The sequence below is a fragment of the Myotis nattereri genome, assembly GCF_964212035.1.
Source record: "Myotis nattereri genome assembly, chromosome: 9".
Lineage (NCBI taxonomy): Eukaryota > Metazoa > Chordata > Mammalia > Chiroptera > Vespertilionidae > Myotis > Myotis nattereri.
In genome coordinates, this window is record NC_138084.1 from 36,106,675 (window position 1) to 36,122,037 (window position 15,363).

Here is a 15,363-nt window from a genome sequence, read left to right on the forward strand (position 1 = left end):
AGATTTTCTATTGCTGATCTCGGTGTTAAAGGAGGGAGAATGGCTTTTTCTCAGAGTCTCTTACCAGCTGGGATGTTTTTGTGTGTATGCGAGGGCTCTTTGCATCCTTGGGCACCGGGGAATTTCCAGTTGGCTTAACTGCATCTTAGAGCCCGTTTGCGAGTCCGGGACCTGCAGTGCGGGGCAAGTTCCATCGACTGCGGGCCGCCCGGGTGAATGATAATTGAGGCGGGTTGCGGATTTGTGTGCGCGCAGCGTCTAATTTTGCACTCTTTCTCATTCTAGGTTTTTCATTTCTCCCACCCCCGTCCCTCCCCACCCCATCCATTAATATTATTCTTTTGAAGATTCTTCATTGTCAAGCCGCCAAAGTGGAGAGTGCGATCGCAGAAGGGGGTGCTTCTCGTTTCAGGTGTGTGTAGTTTTATTCTGGGCAACTGTTAAAGACCCGTCCCAAAACCAAAAGAATCGCCAGACTAAATAATTCTGAATAAATGTGCTGTACATATAATTTATAATGTGTCTTGTTCGTTTTTCTTGGAAGTCCTTAAATGTTCATTATCTTCTGTTAATTGCCATGTGAAAATAAATGTAATCAATCATTTGGCGCAAGTTCAGTCTTCATCTGTGGTGTAATTTTCTAAAATACAGAATAAAGAGATCCTTTATCCCCCTGAATGAAACATAATTGGGGTCTAGTTTTTTAAAATGTTTTTCTTTTAATTAGTGCTTCTTCGGGCGGAGGAGGAAGTAGGGGTGCACCTCAGCACTATCCCAAGACTGCTGGCAACAGGTAGAGTAAACATGTAAAAACAATGAGTTTTACAAATAACAGATGGTGTTAATAATCTTTGTCATGCATAACAAAATAATTACAGCACTAGACATCAGGAATCCCAACCTAATGATTTCTGCAAAAGAACCTAAGTTTAGATTATGCGTGCAACATGGTCATGAGACTTCGAAAATGTTGGTTCCCAGGGTGGGGCAGCATTGGCAGCACCTGGGAGTCTCTTAGACATGTAAATCCTCGCCCGACCCTGCCTGACCCACTGCAGCAGAAACGAGTGGGCCCAGCAACCTGTTCTAACAAAAGCCCTTAAGGCGACTCAGATGCATACTTGTTTGAGAACCACTGATTGAGTTTTTTAGTTGTAAGGGAAATTGAGAAACCCTAAACTGAAATTTGTTTTATTTAGAAGGATTTGTGATCAGTATGACAGTTGATATATGTGTTTGGGTGCTACATTTTAAATTGTCTTAATTTCAATTATAAATATATTTTTATTAGCGAGTTCCTGGGGAAAACCCCAGGGCAAAACGCTCAGAAATGGATTCCTGCACGAAGCACTAGACGAGATGACAACTCCGCAGCAAACAACTCCGCAAATGAAAAAGAACGACATGATGCAATCTTCAGGAAAGTAAGAGGGTAAGTTTATAGGTCTCCTTGGTCTTTTAACAAATGCCGGTGTGGGTGGTTTTAAAGAGCAGCACCATCAGTATTTGGGGGCTTAGACTTGCTTTTCAGCCTGTTGTGCTGACATTGCCGGTGTCTGGTGTGTAACCCAGTGAAGTGCACAGAACAGGTCTCAGCTCCTGCTTCTGGCCTTGCTAATAGGGGGGCTCTTGTTCTCTGGGGACCCCTAATCAGGTACAGATATTACCATCTAGATTACAGTGACAGGGTTTTTTAAGTCTCTGGTTAGATGGGTACAAAGAAATGTCTTGATACTAAAGGGAGACGATAGAAGAAAAAATGAACATAATTTAAAAACTGTTTTTCAAGTTAATAATTCTTTGTGTGTTAGCTGACACTTAAGTGTGATTCCTTTTTCCCCAGCATACTAAATAAGCTTACTCCTGAAAAGTTTGACAAGCTATGCCTTGAGCTCCTCAATGTGGGTGTAGAGTCTAAACTCATCCTTAAAGGGGTCATACTGCTGGTAAGTTAACTGAAAGGGTAAAAAAAAAAAATTAAACCGATCTTGGGTTTTTTCACACTTGTATTATTGCTGAGAACTCTGAGGTATGAGCTAGGTAAATGTGTTTTTGAATAATGGTGATTTTTTTAAGACCCACTAACTTAATGGCATCAAACTTAAAAGGTGGTTTTTTTAATTGTTCATACTATTGTTGCATGGAAAGTTAATGGACTTATCGTAAACAGGCCTATTTGGGTTTTTTGTTTGTTTTTCATTCTGTGGAAAACGCCAGTTTTGATCTTGGGTGAATTTGCATGATAGTGATAGAACATTCCAGTGTCTGTTTATAGTTTTGTTGTTCAGCATACTAGTCGCAGGGAGGGGAGGGGGAGCTGGTGACTAGTACGAGATCTGTATAACTGGGCTTTAATACACTGAGTGGCCAGATTATTATGACCACCCCACCAGTACTTCATTGACACTTCCAAAAATACTGAATATTGAAAACTTCCTAAGCAAATATTCTCAAAGTTTTATTATTTGCGTAACTAACTCACTTCATTGTACTGATGGGGTGGTCATAATAATCTGGCCACTCAGTGTATACTATAATAGCTAACAGTTAAATACTTGTGTTTTTCTAAGCACTTTACTTGCATTGTCTAATTCAGTTTATACTGTAAACCTTACAAAAGAGGGGTTTTTTTTATTCCTAAATTACAAGTGAGGCATGGAGAATTTGTTAGTAAGAAATTTGAGAAGATTAAGAGTGCAACGAATCATTACATTATAAAGGATTAAGTTGTCATATTTAGTATTTTTTAAATGACATTTCCTATAGATTGTGGACAAAGCCTTAGAAGAGCCAAAGTATAGCTCACTGTATGCTCAGCTATGTCTGCGATTGGCAGAGGATGCACCAAACTTTGATGGCCCAGCAGCAGAGGGTCAACCAGGACAGAAGCAAAGCACAGTAAGTGGTAGTGCTTCCTTTGCCTATTTTTTAATGTTGATTTGAAAGATTTCATTAATAAAACTTTCCAAATGTCTTTTGTTTTTAATAGACATTCAGACGCCTCCTAATCTCCAAATTACAAGATGAATTTGAAAATCGAACCAGAAATGTTGATGGTGAGGATTTATATTTGATATTAAGTAGTACTGTACATTTTCAACTTAATTCTGAATGTTGACTTGAATTCTTTATTTTTTCCAGTCTATGATAAGCGTGAAAATCCCCTTCTCCCCGAGGAGGAGGAACAGAGAGCCATTGCTAAGATCAAGATGTTGGGGAACATCAAATTCATTGGAGAACTTGGAAAGCTTGATCTTATTCATGAATCTATCCTTCATAAGTGCATCAAAACAGTAAGTATGATTAAGAATTAGGCTTAGATAATTATTTGGGGGAAATGAGTCAATTATAATTGTTTCTGCCATCTGAGAATGTTAGTCAACTAATTATTTTAGATGACCAGCAAAACTTGAATGTTCTGAACATGGAAGTAAGTATGCAGTGCAGTAAGGTAGGGGTAAAACTGATGGGATGCCTTCACAGTTCAAATAGAAAGTACTGTTAGATACGATAGGAACTCTGAGTCAATGCAAACATAAGGGAAAGTACTACATAAACATACGATTTTTGTCAACATATGGGTCATTTCTTTTGGTAGCTTTTGGAAAAGAAGAAGAGAGTCCAACTCAAAGATATGGGAGAGGATTTGGAGTGCCTCTGTCAGATAATGAGGACAGTGGGACCTAGATTAGACCATGAACGAGCCAAGGTACGTGTGTTACTAACAATATGAGTAGTTTATCTTGATTTCCTTAAAAACAGATGACTTTTGCCGAAACCGGTTTGGCTCAGTGGATAGAGCGTCGGCCTGCGGACTGAGGGGTCCCAGGTTCGATTCCGGTCAAGGGCATGTACCTGGGTTGCGGGCACATCCCCAGTGGGAGATGTGCAGGAGGCAGCTGATCGATGTTTCTCTCTCATCGATGTTTCTAACTCTATCTCTCTCCCTTCCTCTCTGTAAAAAATCAATAAAATATATTAAAAAAAAAAAGATGACTTTTTATGATAAAGGGGATTGCCATATTTAATCATTAACCTTGATTAGAATCTGGAAGTCTTAAAAGCCTTAAGTAGTATACATTTGCCATAACACTTTCTTTTAACGGTTTTTTTTTATTTTACTTTATTAGTCCTTAATGGATCAGTACTTTGCCCGAATGTGCTCCTTGATGTTAAGTAAGGAATTGCCAGCGAGGATTCGTTTCCTGCTGCAGGTAAAACTGGTTTCTTTAATTATGTTGATGAGCTCACTTTTTCTGTTTAGAATATTAAAATGAAATTCATTAAAACTATTTTTAAATTAAAGGATACCGTAGAGTTGCGAGAACACCATTGGGTTCCTCGCAAGGCTTTTCTTGACAATGGACCAAAGACGATCAATCAAATCCGTCAAGATGCAGTAAAGGTAAGATTTTTTACTTTTATCAGGTGGGCTTTAAGATTATGACCAAAGAGCCCTCTTAAAACTTGTTTGAGACTATCTCATCTTACTGGTGTAGCTCAGAAATTATAAAAAGTACCCTGATAGTCTATAATTTTTCTGCTTTCCCCCAAGATAAGAATTTTAGTTTTATGTAAGTGTCCAAAACAAGTGTTCTATTCACTTTATTTCTAAAGGATCTAGGAGTGTTTATTCCAGCTCCTATGGCTCAAGGGATGAGAAGTGACTTCTTTCTGGAGGGACCGTTCATGCCACCCAGGATGAAAATGGATAGGGACCCACTTGGAGGACTTGCTGATATGTTTGGACAAATGCCAGGTGATTTTGAACAAAATAGTGGTTTGGTTAAATTTAAAAATCAGTATAACAAAATAGAATTGTAAAATGATGTTCCATGTATGTATTTCAAGGTAGTGGAATTGGTACTGGTCCAGGAGTTATCCAGGATAGATTTTCACCCACCATGGGGCGTCATCGCCCAAACCAGCTCTTCAATGGCCATGGGGGACACATCATGCCTCCCACACAATCGCAGTTTGGAGAGATGGGAGGCAAGTTTATGAAAAGCCAGGTAAGAAAAACTTAAGAATGTTTAAGCAAAAAGTATTAAACCCTGTAACGTGATTTAGTTTAGCTTTTTAAAAAGTGCAAATACTTTAGGGTCATGTGTGTTTATCTAAACCAAATTTACATCTGTGGCAGTTGTTTTAAACTGGGTGAAATACTTGTCCTTAAGATTAGTAAAGTATTAGTAAAATCACATCACTTTATTTCCTGTTAGGGTTAGATTTTTGTTCTTCCCTGTTTCATCTTTTACTTTCTCTGGGCAAATTCAGTTAAGCTTTCCTTATGGCTTGGCTCATCCCTTTGGTACTTTATTACCATAATTTGTGGACCCCTTTTTATCTAGACTTTCTTTCTCCCTTTCTGAAATAGGGGCTAAGCCAGCTCTACCATAACCAGAGTCAGGGACTCTTATCCCAGCTGCAAGGACAGTCGAAGGATATGCCACCTCGGTTTTCTAAGAAAGGACAGCTTAATGCAGATGAGGTACATTTGCCTATGTTACTTGATATACCACAGTTTGTCAATTCAGAAATTGCCCGATGATTATAAAAAGACGCGTTAGAGGACTTAAATGCTGGAATTCTTCATCTTCTTTCTTCCTTTTTCTGTACTACTTTTTCTATCTTTATATGTCCAGCGTCCTATGAGCGAAGATTATGAGATATGAGGGCAAGTTTTCTTAAAGTGTTTAGTGAGAACAAGGAAAATGGTTGTCGAGATTTTGATTGTGATTTCCCTCTAACTAGAATGACTTAACATTAAAAAAAGATATTTCCTAAACTCTAATTACATTTTCTGGTTATGTTAGTGATGCCAGTCCTAGGAGAATTCTGATATAAGTGTAAGAATTAATAGTATCTGATTCTCTTATGGATCAGATCTTCAGGGTTCTAGACAGAAATTAAACCTGTTAACAAAGAGTACCTTTTTAGTTATTGGTGAAACTTACATTCTTGCCCTAGGATTTTGGAATGTTGCATTTGGTATCTTACCAACTGCATGTTGTTAACTTTGGTATCTGTTTTGATTTGTTTTCAATTCTAGATTAGCCTGAGGCCTGCTCAGTCGTTCCTAATGAATAAAAATCAAGTGCCAAAGCTTCAGCCCCAAATAACTATGATCCCTCCTAGTGCACAACCACCACGCACTCAAACACCACCTCTGGGACAGGTATAGCAACTTCTACTTCATACTTTCTGAAGATGTCTAAACATTTTCTTAGTATATTCCCTCTAAATTCACAAGTTTATTTTTTAATTTTTTATTAAAACATTCACACTTATGTTGTTTTTTAGACACCTCAGCTTGGTCTCAAAACTAATCCACCACTTATCCAGGAAAAGCCTGCCAAGACCAGTAAAAAGCCTCCACCCTCAAAGGAAGAACTACTTAAACTAACTGTAAGTTTTAGATAATCTCATAGTCTAAATCATGAAGTATATTTGGTTTGATTTTTTTGTTTTTTTTAGAAAAAGCACTGAAGACATTTGAATTGTGTTCTTTTCAGGAAACTGTTGTGACTGAATATCTGAATAGCGGAAATTCGAATGAAGCTGTCAATGGTGTAAGAGAAATGAGGGCTCCTAAACACTTTCTTCCTGAGATGTTAAGCAAAGTAATCATCCTATCACTAGACAGAAGTGATGAAGATAAAGAAAAAGCAAGTTCTCTCATCAGTTTACTCAAACAGGAAGGCATAGCCACAAGTGACAACTTCATGCAGGTAGAATACTTTTCTGACTCTGTGAGGACTCTTTCCATTCAAATTTAAGAATGAATAAACTGACTGTTACGTATTCCTTTTAAGGCTTTCCTGAATGTATTGGACCAGTGCCCCAAACTGGAGGTTGACATCCCCTTGGTGAAATCATATTTAGCACAGTTTGCAGCTCGTGCCATCATTTCAGAGCTGGTGAGCATTTCAGAACTAGCTCAACCACTGGAAAGTGGCACCCATTTTCCTCTCTTCTTACTTTGTCTTCAGCAACTAGCTAAATTACAAGATCGAGAGTGGTTAACAGAACTTTTTCAACAAAGCAAGGTCAATATGCAGAAAATGCTCCCAGGTAAGAGAATGATGGGGAGTTTTTGTTTTGTTTTTGTTTTTTATGCTAAGTCTAGATTCCTTAGTACCTTGAATGGAATTGTGTAGGTCAGATGGTGTGTCTGTCCTGCCCAGATAATAAGCATTACCTCATACAAGTAGATTTCACTTTGTTATTAAAAAGTCATGATTTCTAACTACTTTAATTTGCTTCAAATGTCAAGAGTTTTCTTTGCTGGGTTAGCTCTTTATTCTTTTTCATGAATCTTGTACATTTGGAAAATTGTCACCTGATACAAAAATGGCTTTGTCTTTTCAGAAATTGATCAAAATAAGGATCGCATGTTGGAGATTTTGGAAGGAAAGGGACTGAGTTTCTTATTCCCACTTCTCAAATTGGAGAAGGAACTATTAAAGCAAATAAAGTTGGATCCATCCCCTCAAACCATATATAAGTGGATTAAAGATAACATCTCCCCCAAACTTCATGTAGATAAAGGATTTGTGAACATCTTAATGACTAGGTAAGAAACTGTTGACCGCCTACAAAACGTCTGTAGGGTAAGCGATTAAGAATTGTCTGTTTTTAGTTAGAAAATTTACTTTTGGATTCTAATAAGATCTTTTTCTCTGTAGCTTCTTACAGTATATTTCTAGTGAAGTAAACCCACCCAGTGATGAAACAGATTCTTCCTCTGCTCCTTCCAAAGAGCAGTTAGAGCAGGAAAAACAACTGCTTCTTTCTTTCAAGCCAGTGATGCAGAAATTCCTTCACGATCATGTTGATCTACAAGTCAGTGCCCTCTATGCTCTGCAGGTGCACTGCTACAACAGCAACTTCCCAAAAGGTGAGAGGACCAGCCTCAGAAAAGGGGCAGGTAGGGGGCGACTTTTACACAGCACATTAAGTAATGAGATGAAATTTTGTTTTTAGGCATGTTACTCCGCTTTTTTGTTCACTTCTATGACATGGAAATTATTGAAGAAGAAGCTTTCTTGGCTTGGAAAGAAGATATAACCCAAGAGTTTCCGGGGAAAGGCAAGGCTTTGTTCCAGGTAAATGTTACGCTGGAGAAATTTGGTCTGCTTTGTCCAGTTTACTTGGTCTTACTGTAATGACAAGTCTTTAAAACTGAAATACAAGCAAAATAGTCATAATGGTTTGAAGGTACCATTCTGCGCTGTCATGCTGTGGTAGAGTAGGTAGTTAGCTTCAGCAAAATGAGGTAAAGCTATGAAGTAAAAGGCTTCAGTCCTTTGTGTAAAATGTTAGGTTAGAAGTGGCTAATTTTAAGTAAAGCCACTTAAAGGCTGGGTGAGATTGCAAGGTGGGTTTAAGCCCTTTTTTTAAATGCCATTTAAAATGAGATTGTTTTTTCTCATAGCTTGATTTTTCAGTCTTACTGAGTGGAATTCTGGTTCTAGGGGATTCTAAATGACAGCAGGTTCCAGGCCAGATACAGAGATTCTGACTTAATAGGTCTGTGGTACACGATCCAGGTGATTGTTAAACTAGTGTTCCAGGGGACCAGGCCTTGAGAAACTGGTCTACAGTATCTTATCTACTCCTAAGGCTCTATGAGGATCAGTCACCCTTGCAGCATTTACACTTAGCTCTGTCCTTGGAGAGACTGATCCAGCAATTTTGGGGTGCTAGACATTTATTTAGGAATCTTCTTTTGACATTTTTTAAGAGGGGAAGGGAGAAACATCAGTCAGTTGCCTCACACACACAAGCTGGCTGGGCATTGAACCCATAGCCCAGGCATGTGCCCTGGCCTGGAAGCAGACCCGCAACCTTTGGGTGTATAGGAGGACACACCAACTGAGCTACACCAACCAGGGCTAGGAATCTTCTTTTCACCCCTCTCCTTCACAGTATAGCTTTAACAGATGTAGGTTTGGAAAGAGCATCTTGTCTCCTAAAAGGATCCTGAAATATATAACGAGTGGTGTCAAAAAATGACATCTGAGCTAACTTACCATAAATAGTTTGTATCAGTAGTCACCAACTTTTCGAACCTCATGGACACCAGTGGTCTGCTCACCACCATTTGGGACTGCTGGCTTGTATGGTATCCAAACTTTAAATAATGAATACTTTAAAAAATAACTTTAAAGCTAATATGTAAATAGTATATTTGCTCTGTGTCCTGGAGACAATTACAAAAGGTAAACATAAAACTGCTGTCCTTGGGTGGGTGCTAATTCGGTCTTCAAAGCTTCTGTTTGGAGTTTTTCCATCAGTACTACCTATTTTTTTACGTTACAAATTAATTTACAGGTGAATCAGTGGCTAACCTGGCTAGAAACTGCTGAAGAAGAAGAATCAGAGGAAGAAGCTGACTAAAGAACCAGCCAAAGCCTTAAATTGTGCAAAACATACTGTTGCTATGATGTAACTGCATTTGACCTAACCACTGCGAAAATTCATTCCGCTGTAATGTTTTCACAATATTTAAAGCAGAAGCACGTCAGTTAGGATTTTCTTCTGCATAAGGTTTTTTTGTAGTGTAATGTCTTAATCATAGTCTACCATCAAATATTTTAGGAGTATCTTTAATGTTTAGATAGTATATTAGCAGCATGCAATACTTACATCATAAGTTCGCAAGCAGAAGGCAGTCTATTGCAAGGATCTTCTTTGCTGCCAGTTATCATAGGCTGTTTTAAGTTAGAAAACTGAATAGCAACACTGAATACTGTAGAAATGCACTTTGCTCAGTAATACTTGAGTTGTTGCAATATTTGATTATCCATTTGGTTGTTACAGAAAAATTCTTAACTGTAATTGATGGTTGTTGCCGTAATAGTATATTGCCTGTATTTCTACCTCTAGTAATGGGCTTTACGTGCTAGATTTTAATATCCTTGAGCCTGGGCAAGTGCACAAGTCTTTTAAAAAAGAAACATGGTTTACTTGCACAAAACTGATCAGTTTTGAGAGATCGTTAATGCCCTTGAAGTGGTTTTTGTGGGTGTGAAACAAATGGTGAGAATTTGAATTGGTCCCTCTTATTATAGTATTGAAATTAAGTCTACTTAATTTATCAAGTCATGTTCATGCCCTGATTTTATATACTTGTATCTATCAATAAACATTGTGATACTTGATATAGTTGTGTGTGACTTTAAGTTATCATCCACCAACTTACAAGTTTGGGAACTTTAAATTCTTACTACTTTACCTTTCCATGATGAGACAACTTCTCAGGTCAGGTTATTGGAAATAATATATAAACAATTCCTGTAATCAAAGGCAGTGCTGAGATCATAAGTCTCAACAAACTTGGGTGGTAAGTAGAACCAATGTGTGTCCTATTTGAGTCAGAGAAGCTTGCCCTTAACTATTTTGGCAGGCCTCTTCACTGACATTCTAACATACATAATAGACTTAGAGCTTTTGGTGGATATCCTGAGTACAATGAAATTAAAGCTAAGTAGAGACGTGCAGATGAATTTTTCTTTAATGTTTTGATTTTAGAGAGGGAGAGTTCTAGAAACATCAGTGAATGATGAATCATTGCCTCCTGCAAGCCCCCTACTTAGGGATTGAGTTCATAACCAGGGCATGTGCCCCAACCAGGAATGGAACTGACCTCCCTGCAGACCACTTTAGATAAAGAGAACTTAGGAAGCTGACTGCTGGGCTGTGGAATTAATGAGCTATAAACTGCATTATTCCTGGCCTTCTGCCCAACCTTTCCCTTAAAGGGGACATTGGAGTTAGCCTGGTAAATGTGTATAGTAGGTCTTTGCTTCAGTTTACAGCCAGAATTCCTCTAATTCAGCTAGGGAACTGGACCAAAGGAAGTCTTAGGCCTGATGTGTAGTCTTTGGTTAAAGAAGTCGGGCTTTCACATATCAGTCACATGCTTCAAGAACAACTCAACAATGAGTTGGGGGGTGGGTCTGGGAAGTGGGGCAGGCTGGGAGAGGACAATGAGGGAGTGGGAAGGAAACATATGTAATACTTTAAACAAAAAAAACCCCTCATGATCCCTTGAATAATCCATCTTTCTCCAAACAGTATTGTATAACCTACCATACTATGGAACATTATTTGGATGTACTCAGCATGCACCTCATATGAATAATGCCTTTAGCATCAGCACACAATTATGCAGTGACTTACCTTAAAAATAAGATTCCACATCTTTTACTATCCCTTTGAGAGAGTTGTCTCTTCATTTTGCCAGTTCCTTTTCCATTCTCAAACAGGCTGCGCTCAAATACACCAAAGCTTTCTCAAGATCAATAACCAGGGCTATGTTCAGTCGTTTTCATTCTGTAGGCAGAATTGGAAAGTAAATCATTCCCTGGGATTTCTTTTCAGTCAACAAACTTCATTTCTACCTTGTTTGTTGGCTGTCCCTTCTCAGTCTCTGGTGGGAAACACCTCAGCTGCTTAACTGTCAAACCCAACATCTAATCAACTCCTGGTTCTCCCTCCAGAACAGGAATTGGGCAGCTTACCTCTCCTCGTTTCTATCCTATATGCCCCAGTAGCCTTAACTGGATTCTCTGGCCTGGCCTCCATTTGGTTCCTGGGACACGCCAGGTATTGGAGGTTTTTAATGCCTAGATAACTGGATGACTGGCTACCTCAGCTTCATCAGGTCTTAGCTCAAATGTCACATTTAGTAAGTCCCTACTGTCCACCTCTTCAAAATGTAACCCTGCACACATATATGTCTTCTTTCCTGCTGTAGGTAACTCCATGCCTACCATTATCAGGTGTGCCGGTTAATGGGATTTTTTTCAATAGATGGAGTACACATATGTTGATATATATGCGATTTGATACGTATGTTACTTTGTTGTATTGACAGCAAGCTTCAAAACTTCGTCATATTTTCTGAAGATGTAAACATGGATATTTTAAAAATGTCGAATTTCATGCCAAAGACATTTGCGGCAAGTTTTTAATGTGCCCTTGGCCAGAATTGAACCTGGGACCCTTTAGTCTGCAAACCGACGCTCTATCCACTGAGCCGAACTGGCTAGGGCGCATTTGTGGGAAGTTTTAATTCATTATTTTGAAGAAAAGTGCTGCTGAAAGTTATCGTATACTTCGAGCAGCTTATGGTGAACATGCTCCATCTCAAGATACTTGTGAACGCTGGTTTAAATGCTTTAAAAGTGATGATTTCGATATGAAAGACAAAGAATGTCCAGGTCAACCGGAAAAGTTTGAAGACCAACAATTACAAGCACTGTTGGATGAAGATGCATGTCAAACAAAAACAACTTGCAGAAAGATTAAACATTGCTCAGCAAACAATTTCAGATCGTTTACAGCAATGGGAAAGATTTTAAAGGAAGGAAAATGGGTGCCACATCAACAACAAAAGACAAATGAAAAACCGAAAAGTCATCAGTAAAATGTTTCGATGGCATGAAAGACTTTTTTGCATCTAATTGTGACTGGCGATGAAAAGTGGATTTATTTTGAGAATTGCAAACGCACAAAATCATGGGTTGATCCAGGTCAACCATCAACATCGACTGCAAGGCCAAATTGCTTGGGAAAGAAGACAATGTTCTGCGTTTGGTGGAATCAGGAAGGTGAGGTGTATTGTGAGCTTCTAAAACCAAGTGAAACCGTTAGTACTGATCGCTACTGACAACAACTAATCAATTTGAACCACACTTTGATCGTGAAATGACCAGAATGTGCCAGAAGACACGGCAAAGTAATTTTGCTTCATGATAACGCACCATCACACACTGCAAAACCAGTTAAAGACATGTTAAAAGATCTTACCTGGGAAGCATTAACCCACCCCCCGTATTCACCAGACCTTGCTCCTTTAGATTACCACTTGTTCCGATTGATGGCGCACACATTTTCTGAGCAGCACTTCAAAATGTACGAAGAAGTGGAAAATTGGGTCTCTGAATGGATTGCCTCAAAACAAGAAAAATTCTATTGGGACGGTATCCACAAATTACCTGAAAGATGGGGGAAATGTGTAGTTAGCGATGGACATTACTTTGAATAAAGCACTTTTGATGTTTCTCTTGAAATTATCGTGTTTTCTTTGATTACAAAATCGCATTAACCGGTACACCTGGTATATGATGTACTGAATATATCTGACCCCCTACAGAATGTGAAGAGATTGAACTTTTTGACTGTTTTGTTCTCTGCTGTATCCCCCACACCTAGAATCATGCCTAGCACACAGTAAGCTCAAGTATTTGTTGAACCAAATCACAAATTAATAAAATTATCTTACACAGCAGGAACTGGACATAAAAGAAGAGGTTGTGGAAAGAACTCAGACTTAAGCCCTAAACGGTTTGGCTCAGTGGATAGAGCGTCTGCCTGCTGACTGAAAGGTCCTGGGTTCGATTCTGGTCAAGGGCCCGTGCCTTGGTTGTGGGCACATCCCCAGTGAGGGGTGTGCGGGAGGCAGCTCTTCGATGTTTCTCATTGATGTTTCTGACTCTATCCCTCTCCCTTCCTCTCTAAAAAAATCAATAAAATATATATATCTCAGACTTAAGTTATAGATAGATCTAGGATTCATCCCTACCACCTATTAGCAGTGTGATGTTAAGCAAGGTCATTTCAATTCTGAGCTTTTAATTTTTTATAATGGGGTGAATGGTTAAGCATTGCCAGGAGAACTAAATAAAGTAATATGTGAGTCAGCTTACAGTCCCGCACCTAGTAGTCCTTCAATATATGGGGGGGGGTGGAGGGGGCAAAAATAGGTTTAGTCGTGAGTACATGAAACATTTTATTCTTGTGTGGAAAATAATACAACAGTTAACAATACAAGAATAAACTGTTCCATGTACTCAAAACTAAACCTGCTTTGCTCCACCCTGTATGTGAATTCATGTCTGATCGCAATAGCTTTTTTTTTTTTCCTATTTTAAATATTTATCTCAGTAGCTTTTCTAAAACATCTCCCCTAAGAACTTCCATCCTGAGCTTGCAATCACCAGCTAAGATCTAATGGGCATTGCTCGGTCTTACTTGACTCAAAAGAAGCAGTCGTCCTAGCTGGTTTGGCTCAGTGGATGGAGTGTTGGCTTGTGGACTGAAGCGTCACAGGTTCGATTCCAGTCAAGGGCACATGCCCAGGTTGTGGGCTTGATCCCCAGTAGGGAGCATGCAGGAGGCAGCCGATCAATGATTCTCTCTCATCATTGATGTTTCTCTCTTCCTCTCCGAAATCAATAAAAATAAAATAAAAACAGTCGACTGCTCTTTGTCTTCCTCTCAGGCTTATTGGTCTCCTTTTTAGGCTCTTTTCTAGCCTGGCTCATGAATGCTCTGCTTTCTTCCCTCAATTCTTATCACTTACTCTTGTAACTCCAATCACTATCTGCTGATGACATCTATGTCTTGAATCAAACGTCTTCCCAGAATGTCAGACTTGCACCTCCAGCCAGGTCCTGGACGTTATCTGAATGTGCCATAAGAATTTTAAATGGGCTGAAGAAACCAAGATGGTGGCATAGGTAAACACAGGAGATTGCTGCTTCGCACAACCACTTCAAATATACAACTAAAAGACGGAACGGACATCACCCAGAACCACAGGAAGGCTTGCTGAGAGAAAATTCTACAACTAGAAGGAAAGAGAAAAGCATACTGAGACTCAGAGGAGGCGCAGTGCGGAATATACAAAGGTGCGGAGGTGTGTGCAGAGCGGGCTGGCAGCTGAGGGCGCAGTTGTCTGTTTCAATCCAGAGGGAGTCTCAGGCTCTGAGCTCCAGTTCTGGGCGAGCCTCTGGGGACCCAGACTCAAACGGGAGATGCGGGACTCTCTGGCATCGGTCGGAACTCGAGGGCAGCTTTCTCTCCGAGGTTTGCAGCGGTTGCTGGGACTCTGAGAGGCAGAGCCTCTGGGGATGGGACTGAGAGCAGCCATAACTGCTCGTTCCACCCGCCCTGTTGATCCCCTGGGACCCGCCCTGCCCAAGCCTTGCACAGAGGCATTTGTGGGATAGCCTTAGGCAAGGGCTAGATTAGCACCTCCCTAGAGGACAGAAGTTCTCCCACTGCAGACAGAGCTGATTTTCACAGCCAGTTGGCCTGGAGGTCAAATCCCCCCCCCCCCCCAGTATTACCTACAACAATCAAGGCTTAACTACAACAAGACTGCGCACAAAGACCACAAGGGGGTGCACCAAGAAAGCATAAAAAATGCGGAGACAAAGAAACAGGACACAACTGACAGAAATGGAGGATATAGAGTTCAAAACCACACTTTTAAGGTCTCGCAAGAACTGTCTAGAAGCCGCCGATAAACTTAGTAAAGCCCTCGAAAAGACTGGTGAGACCGCCGAT

General features: G+C 39.7%; 1 protein-coding gene across 1 annotated transcript; it reads left to right on the forward strand.

The window, feature by feature from the left end:
• Positions 1–227: 227 nt before the first annotated feature.
• EIF4G2 (eukaryotic translation initiation factor 4 gamma 2) lies at positions 228–10,166 on the forward strand (the record flags this gene model as incomplete). Its single annotated transcript, XM_081099083.1, has 21 exons — positions 228–412; positions 728–793; positions 1,292–1,432; positions 1,844–1,946; positions 2,767–2,898; positions 2,990–3,056; positions 3,142–3,293; positions 3,599–3,709; positions 4,131–4,214; positions 4,307–4,405; positions 4,618–4,759; positions 4,852–5,012; positions 5,378–5,491; positions 6,053–6,178; positions 6,304–6,408; positions 6,516–6,731; positions 6,816–7,074; positions 7,372–7,576; positions 7,689–7,900; positions 7,987–8,108; positions 9,337–10,166. Coding segments are annotated over 21 exons (2,868 nt in total), but the record flags the coding sequence as incomplete, so codon positions are not given.
• Between the last annotated feature and the right edge of the window lie 5,197 nt (positions 10,167–15,363).